This window comes from Hibiscus syriacus, unplaced genomic scaffold (assembly GCF_006381635.1).
Source record: "Hibiscus syriacus cultivar Baekdansim isolate YM2019G1 unplaced genomic scaffold, ASM638163v2 tig00112921_pilon, whole genome shotgun sequence".
In the NCBI taxonomy this organism is placed as follows: Eukaryota; Viridiplantae; Streptophyta; class Magnoliopsida; order Malvales; family Malvaceae; genus Hibiscus; species Hibiscus syriacus.
In genome coordinates, this window is record NW_024063419.1 from 1,175,138 (window position 1) to 1,190,807 (window position 15,670).

The 15,670-nt window shown below is 32.6% G+C and overlaps 2 protein-coding genes across 4 annotated transcripts in view; one reads left to right on the top strand and one right to left on the bottom strand.

Moving 5' to 3' along the window:
* The window catches only part of LOC120184545 (plant cysteine oxidase 4-like), a 31,301-nt gene extending 29,972 nt beyond the window's left edge, over positions 1-1,329 (bottom strand). The window contains exon 1 of one of the 3 annotated variants that reach the window (XM_039188978.1): positions 1,241-1,329. The gene's annotated coding sequence lies outside the window, so the exon portion shown is untranslated. Of the gene's footprint in view, positions 1-431; positions 612-838; positions 955-1,240 lie in introns of those variants that run through there. The other 2 variants (XM_039188976.1, XM_039188977.1) reach the window with 2 other exon arrangements.
* A 2,500-nt stretch (positions 1,330-3,829) lies between these two features.
* LOC120184497 (splicing factor 3B subunit 4-like) lies at positions 3,830-5,505 on the top strand. Its single transcript, XM_039188945.1, has 4 exons — positions 3,830-4,293; positions 4,407-4,618; positions 4,795-4,972; positions 5,084-5,505. Exons 1-4 carry the CDS (start codon positions 4,260-4,262, stop codon positions 5,251-5,253), a joined length of 594 nt encoding a protein of 197 aa, XP_039044876.1. The 5' UTR covers positions 3,830-4,259; the 3' UTR covers positions 5,254-5,505.
* Positions 5,506-15,670: the final 10,165 nt, after the last annotated feature.

Sequence of the window (15,670 nt, forward strand, 5' to 3'; positions counted from 1 at the left end):
GGTACAAATTCAAGCCAAAGTAAATCAATTTAATTCATTTACAACAAGAATAGGGACTTATCAGCATGAAAAGCACAGCCTCCCTTATTTCAAATTTCAAGAATTCAACGCATAAAGTTGTTGTTACTATAACCATTTGAAGACCATTAACTCTCCCAAAAGAGAAAATGCAAGCAAATGCAATAAATACTACAATCATCCTGGAAAAAGCTATGTAATTCAATTAACATAAAAAAACACTAGCAAACAAAAATTCCAATTAATAATCGCTTCTTACTTTTCTACAAGAGAATCTAACTTTCTCGGGGATTCGGATTTACAGAAAAGGGGAAAAAAAGAATCAAGACTACGATAAACATAAAACAGCAAAAGATTGAATAATTAAAAGAGAACCAAAAAAGGCGGGAAATCGAATAAAAAAATGAACTAACCTATTTATGATCTATCAAGCTGTTAATATAAATGCTCGCAAGAGATGGACGTGGAGAGTTAGGATAAAGAAGGCAGGAGAAATTTATTTACCTGTGTTTTCCTTCTTCTTTTAAGAAAATTAAAAGCAGAGGAGAGGAGAGAAAGGAAAGGGATCGCTGAGAGCAACACATCAATGAGAAAGACGAAGCAGGATCTCTTTTCTTCTTTTTTTTTTTTACGTTTTCATTTTCATTTTTTTCGTCAATAGGCAGCTATTAGCCTACACTGATTCTACATAAACGGGCCTTGGATTACACCTTCTTATATTTAAAAAAATATTTTAATTTTTAATGAAATTAACATTTCTAGGTAAACTAAGAGTTTAGGATAAAGAAGGCGGGAAATCGAATAAAAAAAATGAACTAGCCGATTTATGATCCATCAAGCAGTTAATACAAATGCTCGCAAGAGATGGATGTGGAGAGTTAGGATAAAGAAGGCAGGAGAAATTTATTTACCTGTGTTTTCCTTCTTCTTTTAAGAAAATCAAAAGCAGAGGAGAGGGGAGAAAGGAAAGGGATCGCTCAGAGCAACACATCAATGAGAAAGACGAAGCAGGATCTCTTTTTTTTTTTTTTACGTTTTCATTTTCATTTTTTTTTCCGTCAATGGGCAGCGATTAGCCTACACTGATTCTACATAAACGGGCCTTGGATTACACCTTCTTATATTTAAAAAATATTTTATTTTTTAATGAAATTAACATTTCTAGATAAACTAGGAGTTTAGGATAAAGAAGTCGGGAAATCGAATAAAAAAATGAACTAGCCGATTTATGATCCATCAAGCTATTAATACAAATGCTCGCAAGAGAAGGACGTGGAGAGTTAGGATAAAGAAGGCAGGAGAAATTTATTTACCTGTGTTTTCCTTCTTCTTTTAAGAAAATCAAAAGCAGAGGAGAGGAGAGAAAAGAAAGGGATCGCTGAGAGCAACACATCAATGAGAAAGACGAAACAGGATCTCTTTTCTTCTTCTTTTTTACGTTTTCATTTTAATTTTTTTCCGTCAATGACACTGATTCTACATAAACGGGCATTGGATTACACCTTCTTATATTTAAAAAAATATTTTAATTTTTAATGAAATTAACATTTCTAGGTATACTAGGAGTTTTAGTATCCAATTATTACTTTTGTTTAGTTTTGGTCATTTAACTTTTTTTACAATACTTAATATTACGTTTTGATTTCAATTTTGTAAATTATTATTAAAAAATCATTATTGTTACTTGTCGTAATTGTCTTTCGGTTGGGTCCAGAATTGAGCTTCGACTTAAATAAAACATGTTAGAGCCGTCACCGATCATTTGTTTTTAAAATTATATTGACCGGACACCTTAATTTATCATCTTACCTGATATGCATTTTACCAAAAATATGTCGGATTCAGGAGTCGGTTACAGCCAATGAATGATTAACACCCTTATATTGCTCTTTCGGTACGAATTTAATTTCTCGGTTGTCTTAATTGCGAAAATTAAAAGTTAAATTGAAATTTAAATATTTGATTCAAATTACTTTCATTTGATTGATAAAAATTGCCCCTTGAAACCGGCGTCCCTTCAAGTTTCGGCGTCTCCTCTTCTCTCGAGCCAAAACTGACACAAGCACTAATTGTTTTTTACTTTATTTGTTGTTTTCGAATGTGTCTCTTGGTTGATTTTTTGTTTGTTGTGTAGTTTCTTTTCGTGTTTTCCTTCGTGCTTTGCAGGGGCTTTTATAGCCATGCTCAAAATGATTTTACGGGGTTAATCTCGTTCGCTTCGGGGGTCGTTTACCCCTGTTTCCCAATTTATTCGGGGTTGAGGGCTTCGATTTCTTCATGTTGGTTTGTTGGACGAAAATTTTAGGGATGTTTTAGTCCCAGGGTGTTGTGATTTTTTGAATTTCAGTGACGGAAATCCCGACCTTTTTGGCGCTTGGTTCTCACGCATTACCCGTTGCCCTCCTGATGTGGTCTGGGCCGTTAGATCACGAGGGCTAGATCTAACGGTTGACGTGTTGCGACGCCCTTTGCTAAACATCATAACTCTAGCTTTGTTGGGCTCACCAGGTTGGCTTGCTGGGTCAGGCTTGCCTGCCCGGTTGTGCTCCTTGCTGGGCCTCTTGGATTGTTGGACCCGATTGGACTGTTGGACTTGGATCCTACTTTTGATTTGGACCTGAAATGGTTAAATAAATAAATAAATAATAATATAAATAATATAATAATAATAACGAAAAACCATATAACATATATTATATTTTCAAAAACCATTTTAAAAACTATATACTATATGTTTTCAAAAATATTAAAAAACTATATATTATATGTTTTCAAAAATACGTTTTCAAAAATTATATTATATATACGTTTTCAAAAATATTTTAAAACTATATATTATATGTTTTCCAAAACCAATTTTTAAAAACCTATATATTATATTGCTTTCAAAAACCGTTTTCTAAAAACTATATATTGTATGTTTTTCAAAAATATTTTCAAAAACTATATTATTTCATTATATATACTAAATAAGTCCCAGATGAAAATGAGTGTCTACAATACTGATATGTCACCATAAAATAATATTATATCACCATTGAAAAAAATAAAATATATTTTTTAAAACATAATCTTAAATAATGTTGTTAATTTTTTAGTGATGATGATCAAAGTGAAATTAAAACATAATCTTAAATATATATATTTTTAAAAATAATTAAATGATAAAAATAAATTAAGAGTGATACCGCACAATATTTGATTTGTAATAATTTCCTTTCAATTTTAACAAGTTGAATCCCCATAAAATCTGGATTCTTTCTTTCAATTTTCCCCTTTTTAATGGTTTTTCATATTTCCAATGTGTATATATTTAGAATTTTGGATAAATTACATATTAGTACTTCAACTTCAATTTTATTCAATTCTAGTAATAAAATTTATTTTTTAAAATTATACATAATATTTAGTTTAAGTTTCAATTTGGTACCTATCATTAAAAACTTAGTGATAGTGATGACGTGGAACTATTTTCCCTTTTTTGATATTCCACGTGTCTTGTAATGTAAATTCCACATCGCTGGTGTTGTTAAGTTTTTAACTCAAGATATCAAATTAAAATCTAAACTAAACTAAACATTAAATATGATTTTGAAAATAATAATAAAATCTAGTTACTAAAACAGAACAAAAATGATAGTTTAGGTATTAAACATATAATTTACCCTAGAAGTTTTATACATTTTATCATTTTTCAATTTTTTCTAATAGATTACCGAGTGGTGCATTGTCATTGGCTCAGGCTTTTTTGTTGACACTATTATTTTAGGAATTGAAATGAAAGAAAAAGTTTCGGTTAGCGAAGTCAAAACTTCGAACCCCTTCACCTTCCATTATTTGTTTATTGTTTCTCTCCCTCGTTCTATAGCCCTCCTAGCGTTGAATCATCAAAATCAGCGTGAAATCCCATAGATCGGCCACCGGAACCGTCGTCCATCGCTGGTCTCCGTCTCCGGTTGCCTCTAACTGGGATATTTACCAAATTCCATCCAGCGAATCGCATTGTCCTCCCTTCTCACCTGATCCAGATAAATTCTTCCAGGAAAAAACCCCTAAGATGCCCTGGATCTCGATTGAAAGTTTGGTATTGCTTCCTACTCAAGTCTCCGATTACGGCCTATAAAGCTTATCTCAATAGTCCCCTTTCATACTCCACATCGGAACATCCCTAAGGTTATTATTATTGTGGTGTTGCAGTTGGAAATTGCTTGCCGTTGATTCTGTAGGTATTTCCAGTAACTATGTCAGGGAATTCTAGCTGCAGCGTATACATAGGTCGGTTTTTGCTTTAAGAATCAGTATCTTTATTATTATTTATTTATGTATATATTTTTTTTTAATTTAGGTCTTGAACTTACCTGTTTCTTTGGGGGTTGGGGGAATGAAAGGTAATTTGGATGAGAGGGTAAGCGACAGAGTTCTATATGATATTCTTATCCAAGCAGGGAGGGTAGTAGATTTGTATATCCCTCGAGACAAGGAAACCGATAAGCCCAAAGGATTTGCCTTTGTGGAATTCGAAAATGGGGAAGTTGCTGATTATGCTGTCAGGCTTTTTTCTGGCCTTGTTACTCTCTGTAAACGAACCTTGAAATTTGCTGTAAGTTCATTTTTTTTATGTTGAATTTGTGCCTAAACAAGTGCACGCCAGATTTAGTGCAAATTAGCTATTAAACTGTGTAATTGGAGATATTTTTGTTTCCTGTGTGATTCATAATCTTGATCTTCCTAGTTTGTTTGTATAAGTATCTAAATAGTGGCTGAAATCCCTAACAGATTTCTGGGCAAGACAAGACTTCACAGAACCCTCCCTATGCAGCCATGCCTGCTACAAATTCATCCTACAAGTCAAGGCATCACCATGAAGTAGTTAACCACATGGAAGTCTCTCAGCAACTTAAGAGGTCATCAATCCCTTCTAGGGTTTCAGATTATCGCGCTCGTTACACCCAAGGTGATAATTTTTCTCTTGTTTGTTGTGTCTGTTATCTTCTTTGTTTTAGAGATAATGTCACTTGATTGCCTATTTAGCTCCATGAGTGCTAAGAAGTTTGTTTTGATCCAGTGTTACCTCCACCTGGTGTTTCTCACCACTCTAATGGGTATGGATCACATTTCAATGATACCAATTATGAATACAGTCGAAGGGTTTTGGGGGCAACATTGGATAGCTTTAGTCGCCCTAGGTCACGACGTTACGAAACAAGTGACCCAATTTCTTATCCCTCTTACTGATATTTATTACGACTGCTATATGAGGGTAAAATTCTTACATGACGCACTTAATATTGATTGAACAATTGTAGTTATTCAAACAAGATAGGTGGTAGAGTTATGGGTAAGAAGGGCTAAAGATAGCATATGTTGTAACTTGTAAGTTATTTCTCGGGTCCCATCATTGTTTGTTTATGAATACTACATTTCATTGTGTGGTACTATTTCATAATTTCACTCCCTTTAAAATGTTGTATTTGTTTCTTTTGTATATTTATGATTGCATCTTTTTCTGTAGGTTAAAACTGAATAGAGAATTATTTTTTCACACAAATGGGATATATGAAGTTTGGATGGAAATCTTTCATTTTCAGTAAAAAGAATTGAAGTCTCATATATTAATATGTTATCTCATGGAGTATATTTATTCTTTTTGTTTTTATCTTTGTTTCTTTCAGTTACTAGTTATAAATTTATATTCTTTAGTGAACTTAGCTACTAGAATGTTATGCATCGGAGTTTAGATATTCAATTTTCTTGTAGGTGCTTGGTAACCAATGTAAGGTTTGGGTTGAGTGAGATGTTTTAGTCGGTATATTTTTTTGTTTTGTTTTCATGTTTACTCAAGGATGTTTCTAAAAGCTTGTTTAAACTAGCAATGACCTATGTAGAGGTTTGCCCCAAGTTCTAGTTTCTAAAAGCTTGTTTAAACCTTCCCTATAAAGATCAAATCTTGCTACCATTGATAAGCATGGTATGAGTTTGGGTTAAGATGAAAGTTTTAGTTGAGGGCATTCTTTCACCTTAAGTTACACAATTCAACTAAAATTTTTAACGGTTAAAGCTGGTCATTTTTTTTATAGAAGTAGGAGGCCTCGTTAAAAACCTCCCTCATAGATACCCTTTCCCGAAAGAAAGAATCAACTAGCGGAAAGAGGAAAAGAATACCTCATTTTATTAATATGCTAGAAGTACATAAGACTTAACAATTACACCAAACAGAATTACATAAGACTTTAACAACTCCACCCACAACAAACACCTACTAACTCGAAAAGAAAATAACATACAAATTTAACCTTACAATCAACCAATCCCCTTCTTTGCTAAACTATCTGCCTCCCCATTACAAGCTCTTGGAATCAACCTAACTAACAACACCTTTTCAGAGATGAGTGACAAAATCTCTTTAACTAAAGGCGAGAAGAAAACTGGAGCCAAAGACGGGGACTGAATCCACTCCACTGCAGACTTACAGTCACTCTCAACAATCAACCTACCACCGGAAACCCAACGTGAAGACATAAAGATTTCAATGCCTATTTTAATAGCTTTTAATTCAGCAACTGGTGGGGGACCTTGGCCAATATTCTCTGAAAAAGTCAGAAGAGTGCTGCTATTCCAGTCTCTTAAAATACCTCCAATACCTCCAACCGAACCATCTAACCTTACAACTCCATCAACATTCATCTTCAAAAAAATCAACAGGAGGGGGGAGCCAGCAAAGCACAGAACAACCCTTAGTTTTAGGAACTGAAATACCATCTGCAAGAGATGGATTGCCAATCAGCACATCCTCCTGTATAGGAAACTTAGGGAACTTGGTTAGAAACCATTTAGATATCCTAAATCTGACAATGAAAAAAAGAGACAGCCTGTCAAGAGATAATCCTTCAAACACAATTGCATTCCTAGCTTTCCAAATAGACCAAAATAGGATTCCCTGAATAAACTTCCAAATCAACGAATTCACCCTCAAATCACTCCAAGAGCTAAGAAAAGGAGGGTCCTGTGGTAAAACAACGTATAAATCCCAAAAGCTTACTAATTTATTCCATAATTCCCAAACTACGTAACATGAAATAAACAAGTGTTGCACTGATTCCTCATGTTTCTTGCAAAATGGACAAAGGATATCTTCACCTAGGAACATTCATCTGTTAACCAACTCTACTTTGACTGCCACTCTTTGATGAGCTAGCTGCTAAAGGAAAGCTTCAAATTCATTATCATTCCACATAACCAGTAAGCCACCTGCAGACCCAACAGCTGGGGAAAAAATTCCTCCCTTAAGAAATCTCCCCCCTATACTTCTCCTAAGAACCATAGAACAGTTTTCTAGCTTAGTTTCTTGAATGAGAAGGATGCACGGCTTGTTGTTCTTGACCATATTAGCTACAACTCTGGATTTTTCCTTCTTCCCAATACCCTTTATGTTCCACGAAATAATATTAATATTTCTCATAAAGACAAAATTAAAACCAAAAGCCTCAGAGCAAAGAAGCAAAAGGAATCCTATTCCCCTGATTTCAACAATTCCCTACTATCACCCAGACCCTCCTCAAGATTTAAATTTTTTTCCAAGAAGGCCTTCTTTCCCTCTTTGAATGAAATCCCCAGCATCCTACTGACTTCCCACGTAGCCAAAGCCTCCTCCAAAAACACCGAGAAAGATGAAGAGACTGTAGGACAACTGACCACATCCAAAGCTTCCCTAATCAAAATCCTTCTCTTTCTTCTACTCTCTTTCCCTGCCACTGATCCAGACTGACATCCTGTTCTAAACTTTTCTGCACTCCCAGAATGCTGTACTTGGTCCCCTGCTGAATTCTGAAGAAAACCATCTTCCTCATCAACACAAGTGAGACCTTCCTCCAAGAAAGTTGGGAAGGATTGAATGCTGGAAATAGGATTAAATGCTTTTCTGTTTTGGTATGTCGACTCCACTATTTGCAATAACCCTTCTTCTCTACTCGGATTAAACCATACCTTTCTTTCTCTAGATCTTCTATACACTCTAGAGAAAGTTCCTCTATTCCACCTTCCAACTGGAACACTTCTAATAGACAAACTTCTAGACAGATGATCCAAAGGACTCCAACTCCTTAGACCATTTGAGACCATTTCCCTATTGATTTCCAGCACCTGATTACCAACCGGCTGAACTGGTATGGATTCACTTTCCTCCTCTGTTTCTTCCACTCTTCTAACTTTGTTGTCCAAGTCCACTACTTCCTCTAAAACTTCATCATTTGACTTATATAATTTCCAGTTTAATTGGGGCAGAAATCTGCCCTTGGACCCTCTAGCAATCCATTTTAAATTATAAGCAGGCCCTGCAGGTAACAATTTCTGCAAATCTGAATTAGAACCCAAACTGTCATCCTCTTGGGCTTGAAAATCTAGGCCCATTTCTTCCCTCAACCCAAGTACCACGTGATCCCCTGTAGGAGATTTTCCTTTTCCAAGAATATCTGACAGCCCATAATTAGATTGTTTGACTTTTTTGACAGAAACTGTCCCTCATCCCCCACTTTCAAACTACTCCTCTGTTCCTGTTCAAGCCTCGTATTTACCTTCAGCCTAGAGCCTTCAGATAGCTTCTGATTTTCAACTTCTTCCAGAGTCAATCGGCGGCCTCTCTCTTCCTCGGAAAAATCATCTTCACTGTACCCGTATTTTGAAATTTCACCAACCATCTCCCCGGAAAAATCATCAGATTTTGAAATAACCGATTTGATTTTGTATGATCTACCGTAAGACCCTATTGGGACCGATTCGAGGACATCAAATGGACCCGCCACCCTGATCAGAACTCTCGCCGATGATAGGTCTGACCTGTTCTTTGAAGAATCATTGATGCTTATGAACTTCCCCCATTTCTGAACAAGCTTCTCCAGAAACTCCCCATTCCAGCATAATAATGGTAATCCCATTAATTCCACAAGACAGAACGCCAATGGCACTCCCTCATCGTTCAGCAATGGTGCCAGCCAGTCAAACCAAAAGAACAAATCATCTTGTTTATGTGTCCATACTTCTGAATACTCTTCAATCGATTTAAATGTAACGACACAGGCATTCCGAACATAACCCCATCTCGCTATTTTTACCTGAATTCCTTCATTCGCCAAAGCTTTCTGAACCAATTCCTGCTCAAAGGAGGACTCTATTATCCCTGTTAAGGAACTTTTCACCCACTCTGAATCCTCAGAGGGGATGTGCAACTCCCAGACATTCCTTAACCCGTTTGCAGCCTTCATTGACCTTTCCCTATTCTCCCCATTAATATTTTCACTACCCTTTCTGTTAATCGTTTTCAACACATCCTTGTATGATCTACCATCCCTCAAGTTTCTCAAGGATTCAACATGGCTCTCTCCGACTGTTTTCTCAACCCTTTTTGACTTTGATCCATCCGTCTTTGTCCTGCCTTCAGTAGTTTCTCCATTCTGGTTGTTTTGATATTTTTCTACCCCTACTGTAACTCTTTTCCCGTCAATCCAAGTTCCATTAACAAACTGTATAGCTCTCCTTCTCCCTTCTTCACTGGCAAACTGAACAAACGCAAAAGTAGAATTTTTATATATCGGTTTCTCTGTAAAATTTGGGATGAATACCCTTTCAACTTGACCATAATGATGAAATATTTCCCCTAACTCTCCTCTTGAAACCCTCTTACTAAGATTATCGTCGAAAACAGTCCAGCTCTCCTTGGGGAAGACTGTCCTTTCACTCTTTCTCTCTCTACGTTTTTTACTCTCTCAAGATTTTGATTCTCAATCATTAGCAGAGTCTATTTGCTCATGTGAAGCACTTTTCAAAGTGTTACTCTTCGTCAAACACTAAATCTTTAATCCCAGGCTTGTACTTGACGTGATCCAGTCAATGCTTGATTTAGTGAAAAATGAGAGGACTTTAGATTGATAATAAAATTTTTAGAATCCCCCCAACCAATTTGAACAACTCCAGATTTTTTAACTAGGAGATATATTAAGACATGTTTATTGTTGAACATTATGTTGTGAAGATAATCTTATCCACAATATCCTTTTGGGAGATGTTGTGAGCTTCCCAAACTTGAACTTATTCAATTAGTTTTTCTAAATTTGATCTTTTACTAGATTAAGTTCTTAATTGAATTTCAAGTTTAATAACACTAATCGGCTTATTGTGTACAATCAATTATGTTCCCAACTTGTTGACATTGAAATAAATCATAATTTTAGTTTTTACATATAGTTGAGAACTTATAAGCATAGGTCACGAGTAGATCTAGCCATCCGTCATGGTCAAGGTTACCTCTCTTTATGACATGAATTTGCATCTCTCATCATTGCTAGTTTTATTAGCAATATTAGATTTTAACTTGAGGTATCTCTATCTTAGTATTATTATTAGAGATCCCAAAGATTTGAAAAGCATTTTCTTATTATTATTAGAACTGTAGGCCATTAGGGTTGGAAAAATATTCTCCACCCTATAAGGATAAGATGCGTTTTGTTTTGTACATTGTGGCCTCACCCAAAACCCCTAGGATTTGAGAAACAATTTTTTCTTATTGTTTGTCAAAAAAAAAAAATTGTTATTATTATTATTAGAACTGGAGACCCCTAGAACTGGAAAAGCATTTTTGTAAGAAGCGTTTTGATTAGTACTTTGTGGCCTCGCTCCAAAAATTGGTGGTAATATAGTCTTTGTTCATCTCGTTGGGATTGATTTTTGGCAGGGTATATAAATCTTGAAATTAGATGTGAATTTTGAACCATATAAAATATGATATGTGCACTTATGATTTAATTTTTTTACACATAATACCGTTGTTTATTGCATACGAAAATAATTATATTTATTCAATTAGAAAAATGGTTGAATTTATTTGTTTTGAAATGAGTTGGTGCCTTTTATAGGTAGGGATGGACATGAATTAGGTTAGGTTTTTGGTGGACTTGAACTCGACCGGAGTATTATATTCTTCACTTATTACATGACTTAACTGTCTTTATGAAGGCTCCACCCAACTTGAAATCTAACCTGGATTTTAGGATAAAAATTTGTACCGACCCGATGCAAATATATGTGTATATATATATTTAATTTTAATTTTATTTGGTAAAATAGACTTAATTGAAAAAATATATAGAAGGATATTATTTATTGCAAACATCTTCAAATATGTAAGAAGTAATTATATTATCATCTTATGTTGGGAATTTTTCATTTTAAATTCGAATCCTACCTTGCACTTCAAAAAATCCAACTTCATCTGGACTTGCTATTTTTTTTTAAAAAAAAACGACCTTACAAGTCGGGTTTGGTTGGAATTTTATCAGATTCAGAAGTCACGTCCGTCTATATTTACATGTTACGTTTAGTACCTAATTATAACATTTATTCTGTTTTGATCATCTAATTATTATTTTTTTTCAAAATTAAACTTATAACTATGGTTTGGTTTTATTTTGATTATGTATTGTTAAAAAAACTAACATAATTGTTGATGTGAGATTTTTATATTTTTTAATGATGTGATATTATCTTATGGTAACCTGTTATGATTATCGTTAATTTTTTTTAATTGTGAGTGGTCAAAATAAAATTAAAACATAATGTTAGGTATAATTTTGAAATAAAAATAATTGAGTCATTAAATTATAACAAAAGTGATAATTACAGTTCTAAACGTGCAGTTCATCCTAGATAATATTGTTTTTCCTTTTCACCAACAATTCTAATTTCAGCTTTATACGGTCAATTGAAGGGGTGGGGGGAACATTGTTAAACAAATCATGTCTTATATTAAACATTGAATTGAAAATTTGGATGTTATATCTTTATTATTATTATTATTATTATTATTATTATTATTATTATTATTATTATTTTGAAATGGAGTTTATGTTTGATTTATACATTGATAATACACCAACCATACAAGAGTTTGCTGTAGACGTACATTAATAGTGAAGATCATATCATAAACGACTAAACAAATGAAAGATTTTTCTTGAAGAAATAATTATATTTTTTAAATTTAGACGTACATTGATAGTGTATATCAGGATTCTTTTTAGGGTCTTTGGAATCTATGAATGTTGAGAAAATGATATATCGTTTTTGTGAAAATCGTATATAGTTTAATCTTCATACTTCCTATCAATGGCCTAGTAGATTTGTCTGGTGAAGAGTTTAGTTTTTTATATTTTTATAACTTTTAGTACTCAAAACATTTTTTATAATTTTATTTTATTTTATATTACTTTTAATAATTTTTAATAGGTAAATTATATTTTTGACACCCGCACTTGGTTTCAAAGTTCAATTTGATACTCAAGTTTTTTTTTTTCTTTTTTGGTTGACACAATTAGATATCTACGTTTGACCTCAAGGCTCAATATGGTAACAAAAGATTTGTCCGATCAGTATGTGAATTTTGTTTTTGTGTACTTAAATTTTACTTCATTGTTCAAATTAATTGTTTTATTGTAAGTATTAATTTAGGCAAAAATGCCAAGTCCGGTATCAATCTTAGATATTAAATTGAACCTTGAGATTAAATTTAAGTTATCTAATTAGATAAAAAAAAAAGGTAACAAGTCGAAGTTTGAGACTAACTTCAAGTACCAATATATAAATATGTATGCGTAGACACTAATTTTTCCATTTTTTTAAATTATTATTATTATTATAATTTATATTATATTATTATTATTATTATTATTTATATTATATTATTATTATTATTATTATTAAATAAAATATATATTACAAGCAAAAAAAAACCCACAGCCCGAATATAATTCCAGGCCCAACCCAGATGGCCCTAGGGTTTCATAACCCTAGGTTATCATCTCCATTCGCCTCTTCCAACAGCGGTCGCCTCCACTGCCAGGTGCCTTAGCCAGCTGTTGTTGCCTCGTTGAATTCTCCAGAAGCACCAGATGGCTGCCCACGTTGCTGCTCTAGGGGTGAGTCACCACCATAGTTCGGTGACTCACCGAATTACCCTCTATTATCCGGTCCGATATCATCCTCGGTGGTGGCTATAAAAGCCACCACACCTGCAAAGATAAAGAGAGGGAGAGCAAGCCACACGGACAACAACAGAGAGAGAACGGAGATATGAAAGCAATAATCGAAAGCAACAATCGAAAGCAACAATCAACAGCAACCAAACAAAGAAAAAAATACCGAGCAACTTACCACATCATCGGAGCTTCCAGGCATCACCAGAGAACTGAAGAGTCGAAGGTAAAAAAAGTCTAGATCCACAACGTTTGGTAGAGTTTTAGGTTAAGATAATCTCGAATTTAGCTTTAAGGTAACCAGGGCTTTAATTTGGGGTAGGTTAAAAAAAATTCGGCCATCGTTCGATCGGCTTCGGAGCACGGTTGTCGGTCGGCGATTGGTTTCCCTCAGACGAGGGAAACTTATAGAGAAGAGAGAGTAAATCTCTCCTAGAGAGAGAAGAAAAAAAAAGAAATGAGATTTTAGGCCTAAAATGGTCGGTTTGGGGTATATAAAATCCTCCCCAAACGATGTCGTTTTGGGGAGAGTATATGTGTAATTTTTCACACATGGTTAAACCACACTCGTAATCCCTCTAGGTTTCGTAATTTTACATTTTAGTCACTGGAATTGATTTTCTGTGCATTTCAATTTGGTTTTATTTCTTTTTAGTCCTGATCGAATATTTATATAATAATTAAGGGTAAATACTATATTTAGTCCCTCAGATTTTAATATTTAATATTTTAACCCCGAAATAACTAATTAAGGCTAAATTACACTGTTAGTACATATCTTTTTAATAATTCAAATTAGGACCTTTAGGTTTTATATTTTATATTTTAGTTACTATTTTTTTTATTCTTTTCATTTTTGACCATGAATTTTATATATTTTTCATTTTAATCATATAGTTTTTAATTTTATTTGTTTTTATTATTTAAATTGCAATTTATTTTTAATATTATCCTTTTATTTTCAATATATTTAATTATTATTATATTATTATTATTTAGTCATATTAACATATATATAATAAATAATATTTATTTATTTATTGTTTTATATATATTAAATAAAAATCCTATTTATAAAATATATATATTTGCTTTAATTTTATATAAATTACTTTTAGGACCAATAATCATATTTTAATATTTATTTATTTTTAATATTAAGAAATGGGTTGTATTAAAACAACTAGAAGTCATTTTCTGATATTTTTAAATAAATAAATATCCTACTTTTATAAATTATATATATAAATTTAATTTATTTTTTTAGAACAATATTTTATTAATATTTATTTATTTTTTAATATTAAGAAAGGGGCTATCTTAAAGCAACTATAAGTCCTTTTCTGATATTTCTAAGTAAATAAATATCTTATTTATAAAAATATAAAAAATATATATTTATAAAAATTAATATATTTTCTTGGAATTATACTAATAAATTTGAAATCACAGGATCATAAATTAAATTTATATTCGAATTCTTAAATTTTACTATTAGATACAATTTATAATCGACAGAGATCAATTTTGGGCGTTGTGGGGGTGCTAATCCTTCCCCAAGCGTAATCGACCACGAATCCCTTTTTATTATTAAAAAGAACGAATTTTTGGTTAAACACAGACCAATTTATCTTTTAACTGATGTTTTCTTAAAAACTCTTTTAAAAGATGATTTTTAGGTATTCGACCTACCTAATCCAAAAGGCCGATGGCGACTCCAAAATATTTCTTTAAAAAACCATTTATTTATTCACATTACTTTTTCCGTCAAGTAAAATTTCATGCCTGGCGAAAACCGGTTACGACAGTATGTATATCATTTTTATTAGTAATTTTATTTTAAATATTTTTTAATATTTTTTAAATACTTTTAGTATTTCTTTTGAGTTCCAATGATTTTCAAATCATTTTGAATTGTAATAATTTTTAAATTTTTTTTAAGGATTAAATAAATTATCTAATTTTATGGAAAAGTAATATAATTCTTGCGTCAAAGATGGTTTTCATTAGCCAAGTGCTTACTTGAAGCAATTTTAGAATTTGAACCTTTAAACTGAATGTGTTTTTCATGAAGGGTTTAATTGATTTTTTTAGGTACAAGAGCTTTAGGTGCCCTTAAACTATGAAGAATTATCTCTTTTAGTATATGTATAATTAGAATATTATTTTTGAGTTTTCAAAGTCATAAATGGATAAAAATGTTTGATAAATATATTTGGTATGATTATAATATCTTATCCATCGATCGGATAACTTAAATTATATATTGAAAAAATTATCAATCTAATTTTTTTGTTTAAACTGTTAAACGTTATTAGTAGTTGGTGAAATATTAAAATACTTAACAGTTCCTATTCTCGTCTAAAATGGGGGTTTAAGATGGAGTTTAATGGTGATGAATAAAATAATAATCCCCTGGGGATGGCCAGTTGCTAAAAATGTTGCGGCATATTGGTGTATATGGGCCAGGCCCATTTGAGGATTAATGAAACTTTGCTAGTAAACCAGATCACTTTGATAAAGCCATGATTGAATTTTTCTTTTTTTTTTTGTCCTCTTTGTTCGTTAGGATTTTATCCTGATTAATTCGGATGAGCCGTATTGCACACTTTTTTATGGTGGGTGAGTCTTTT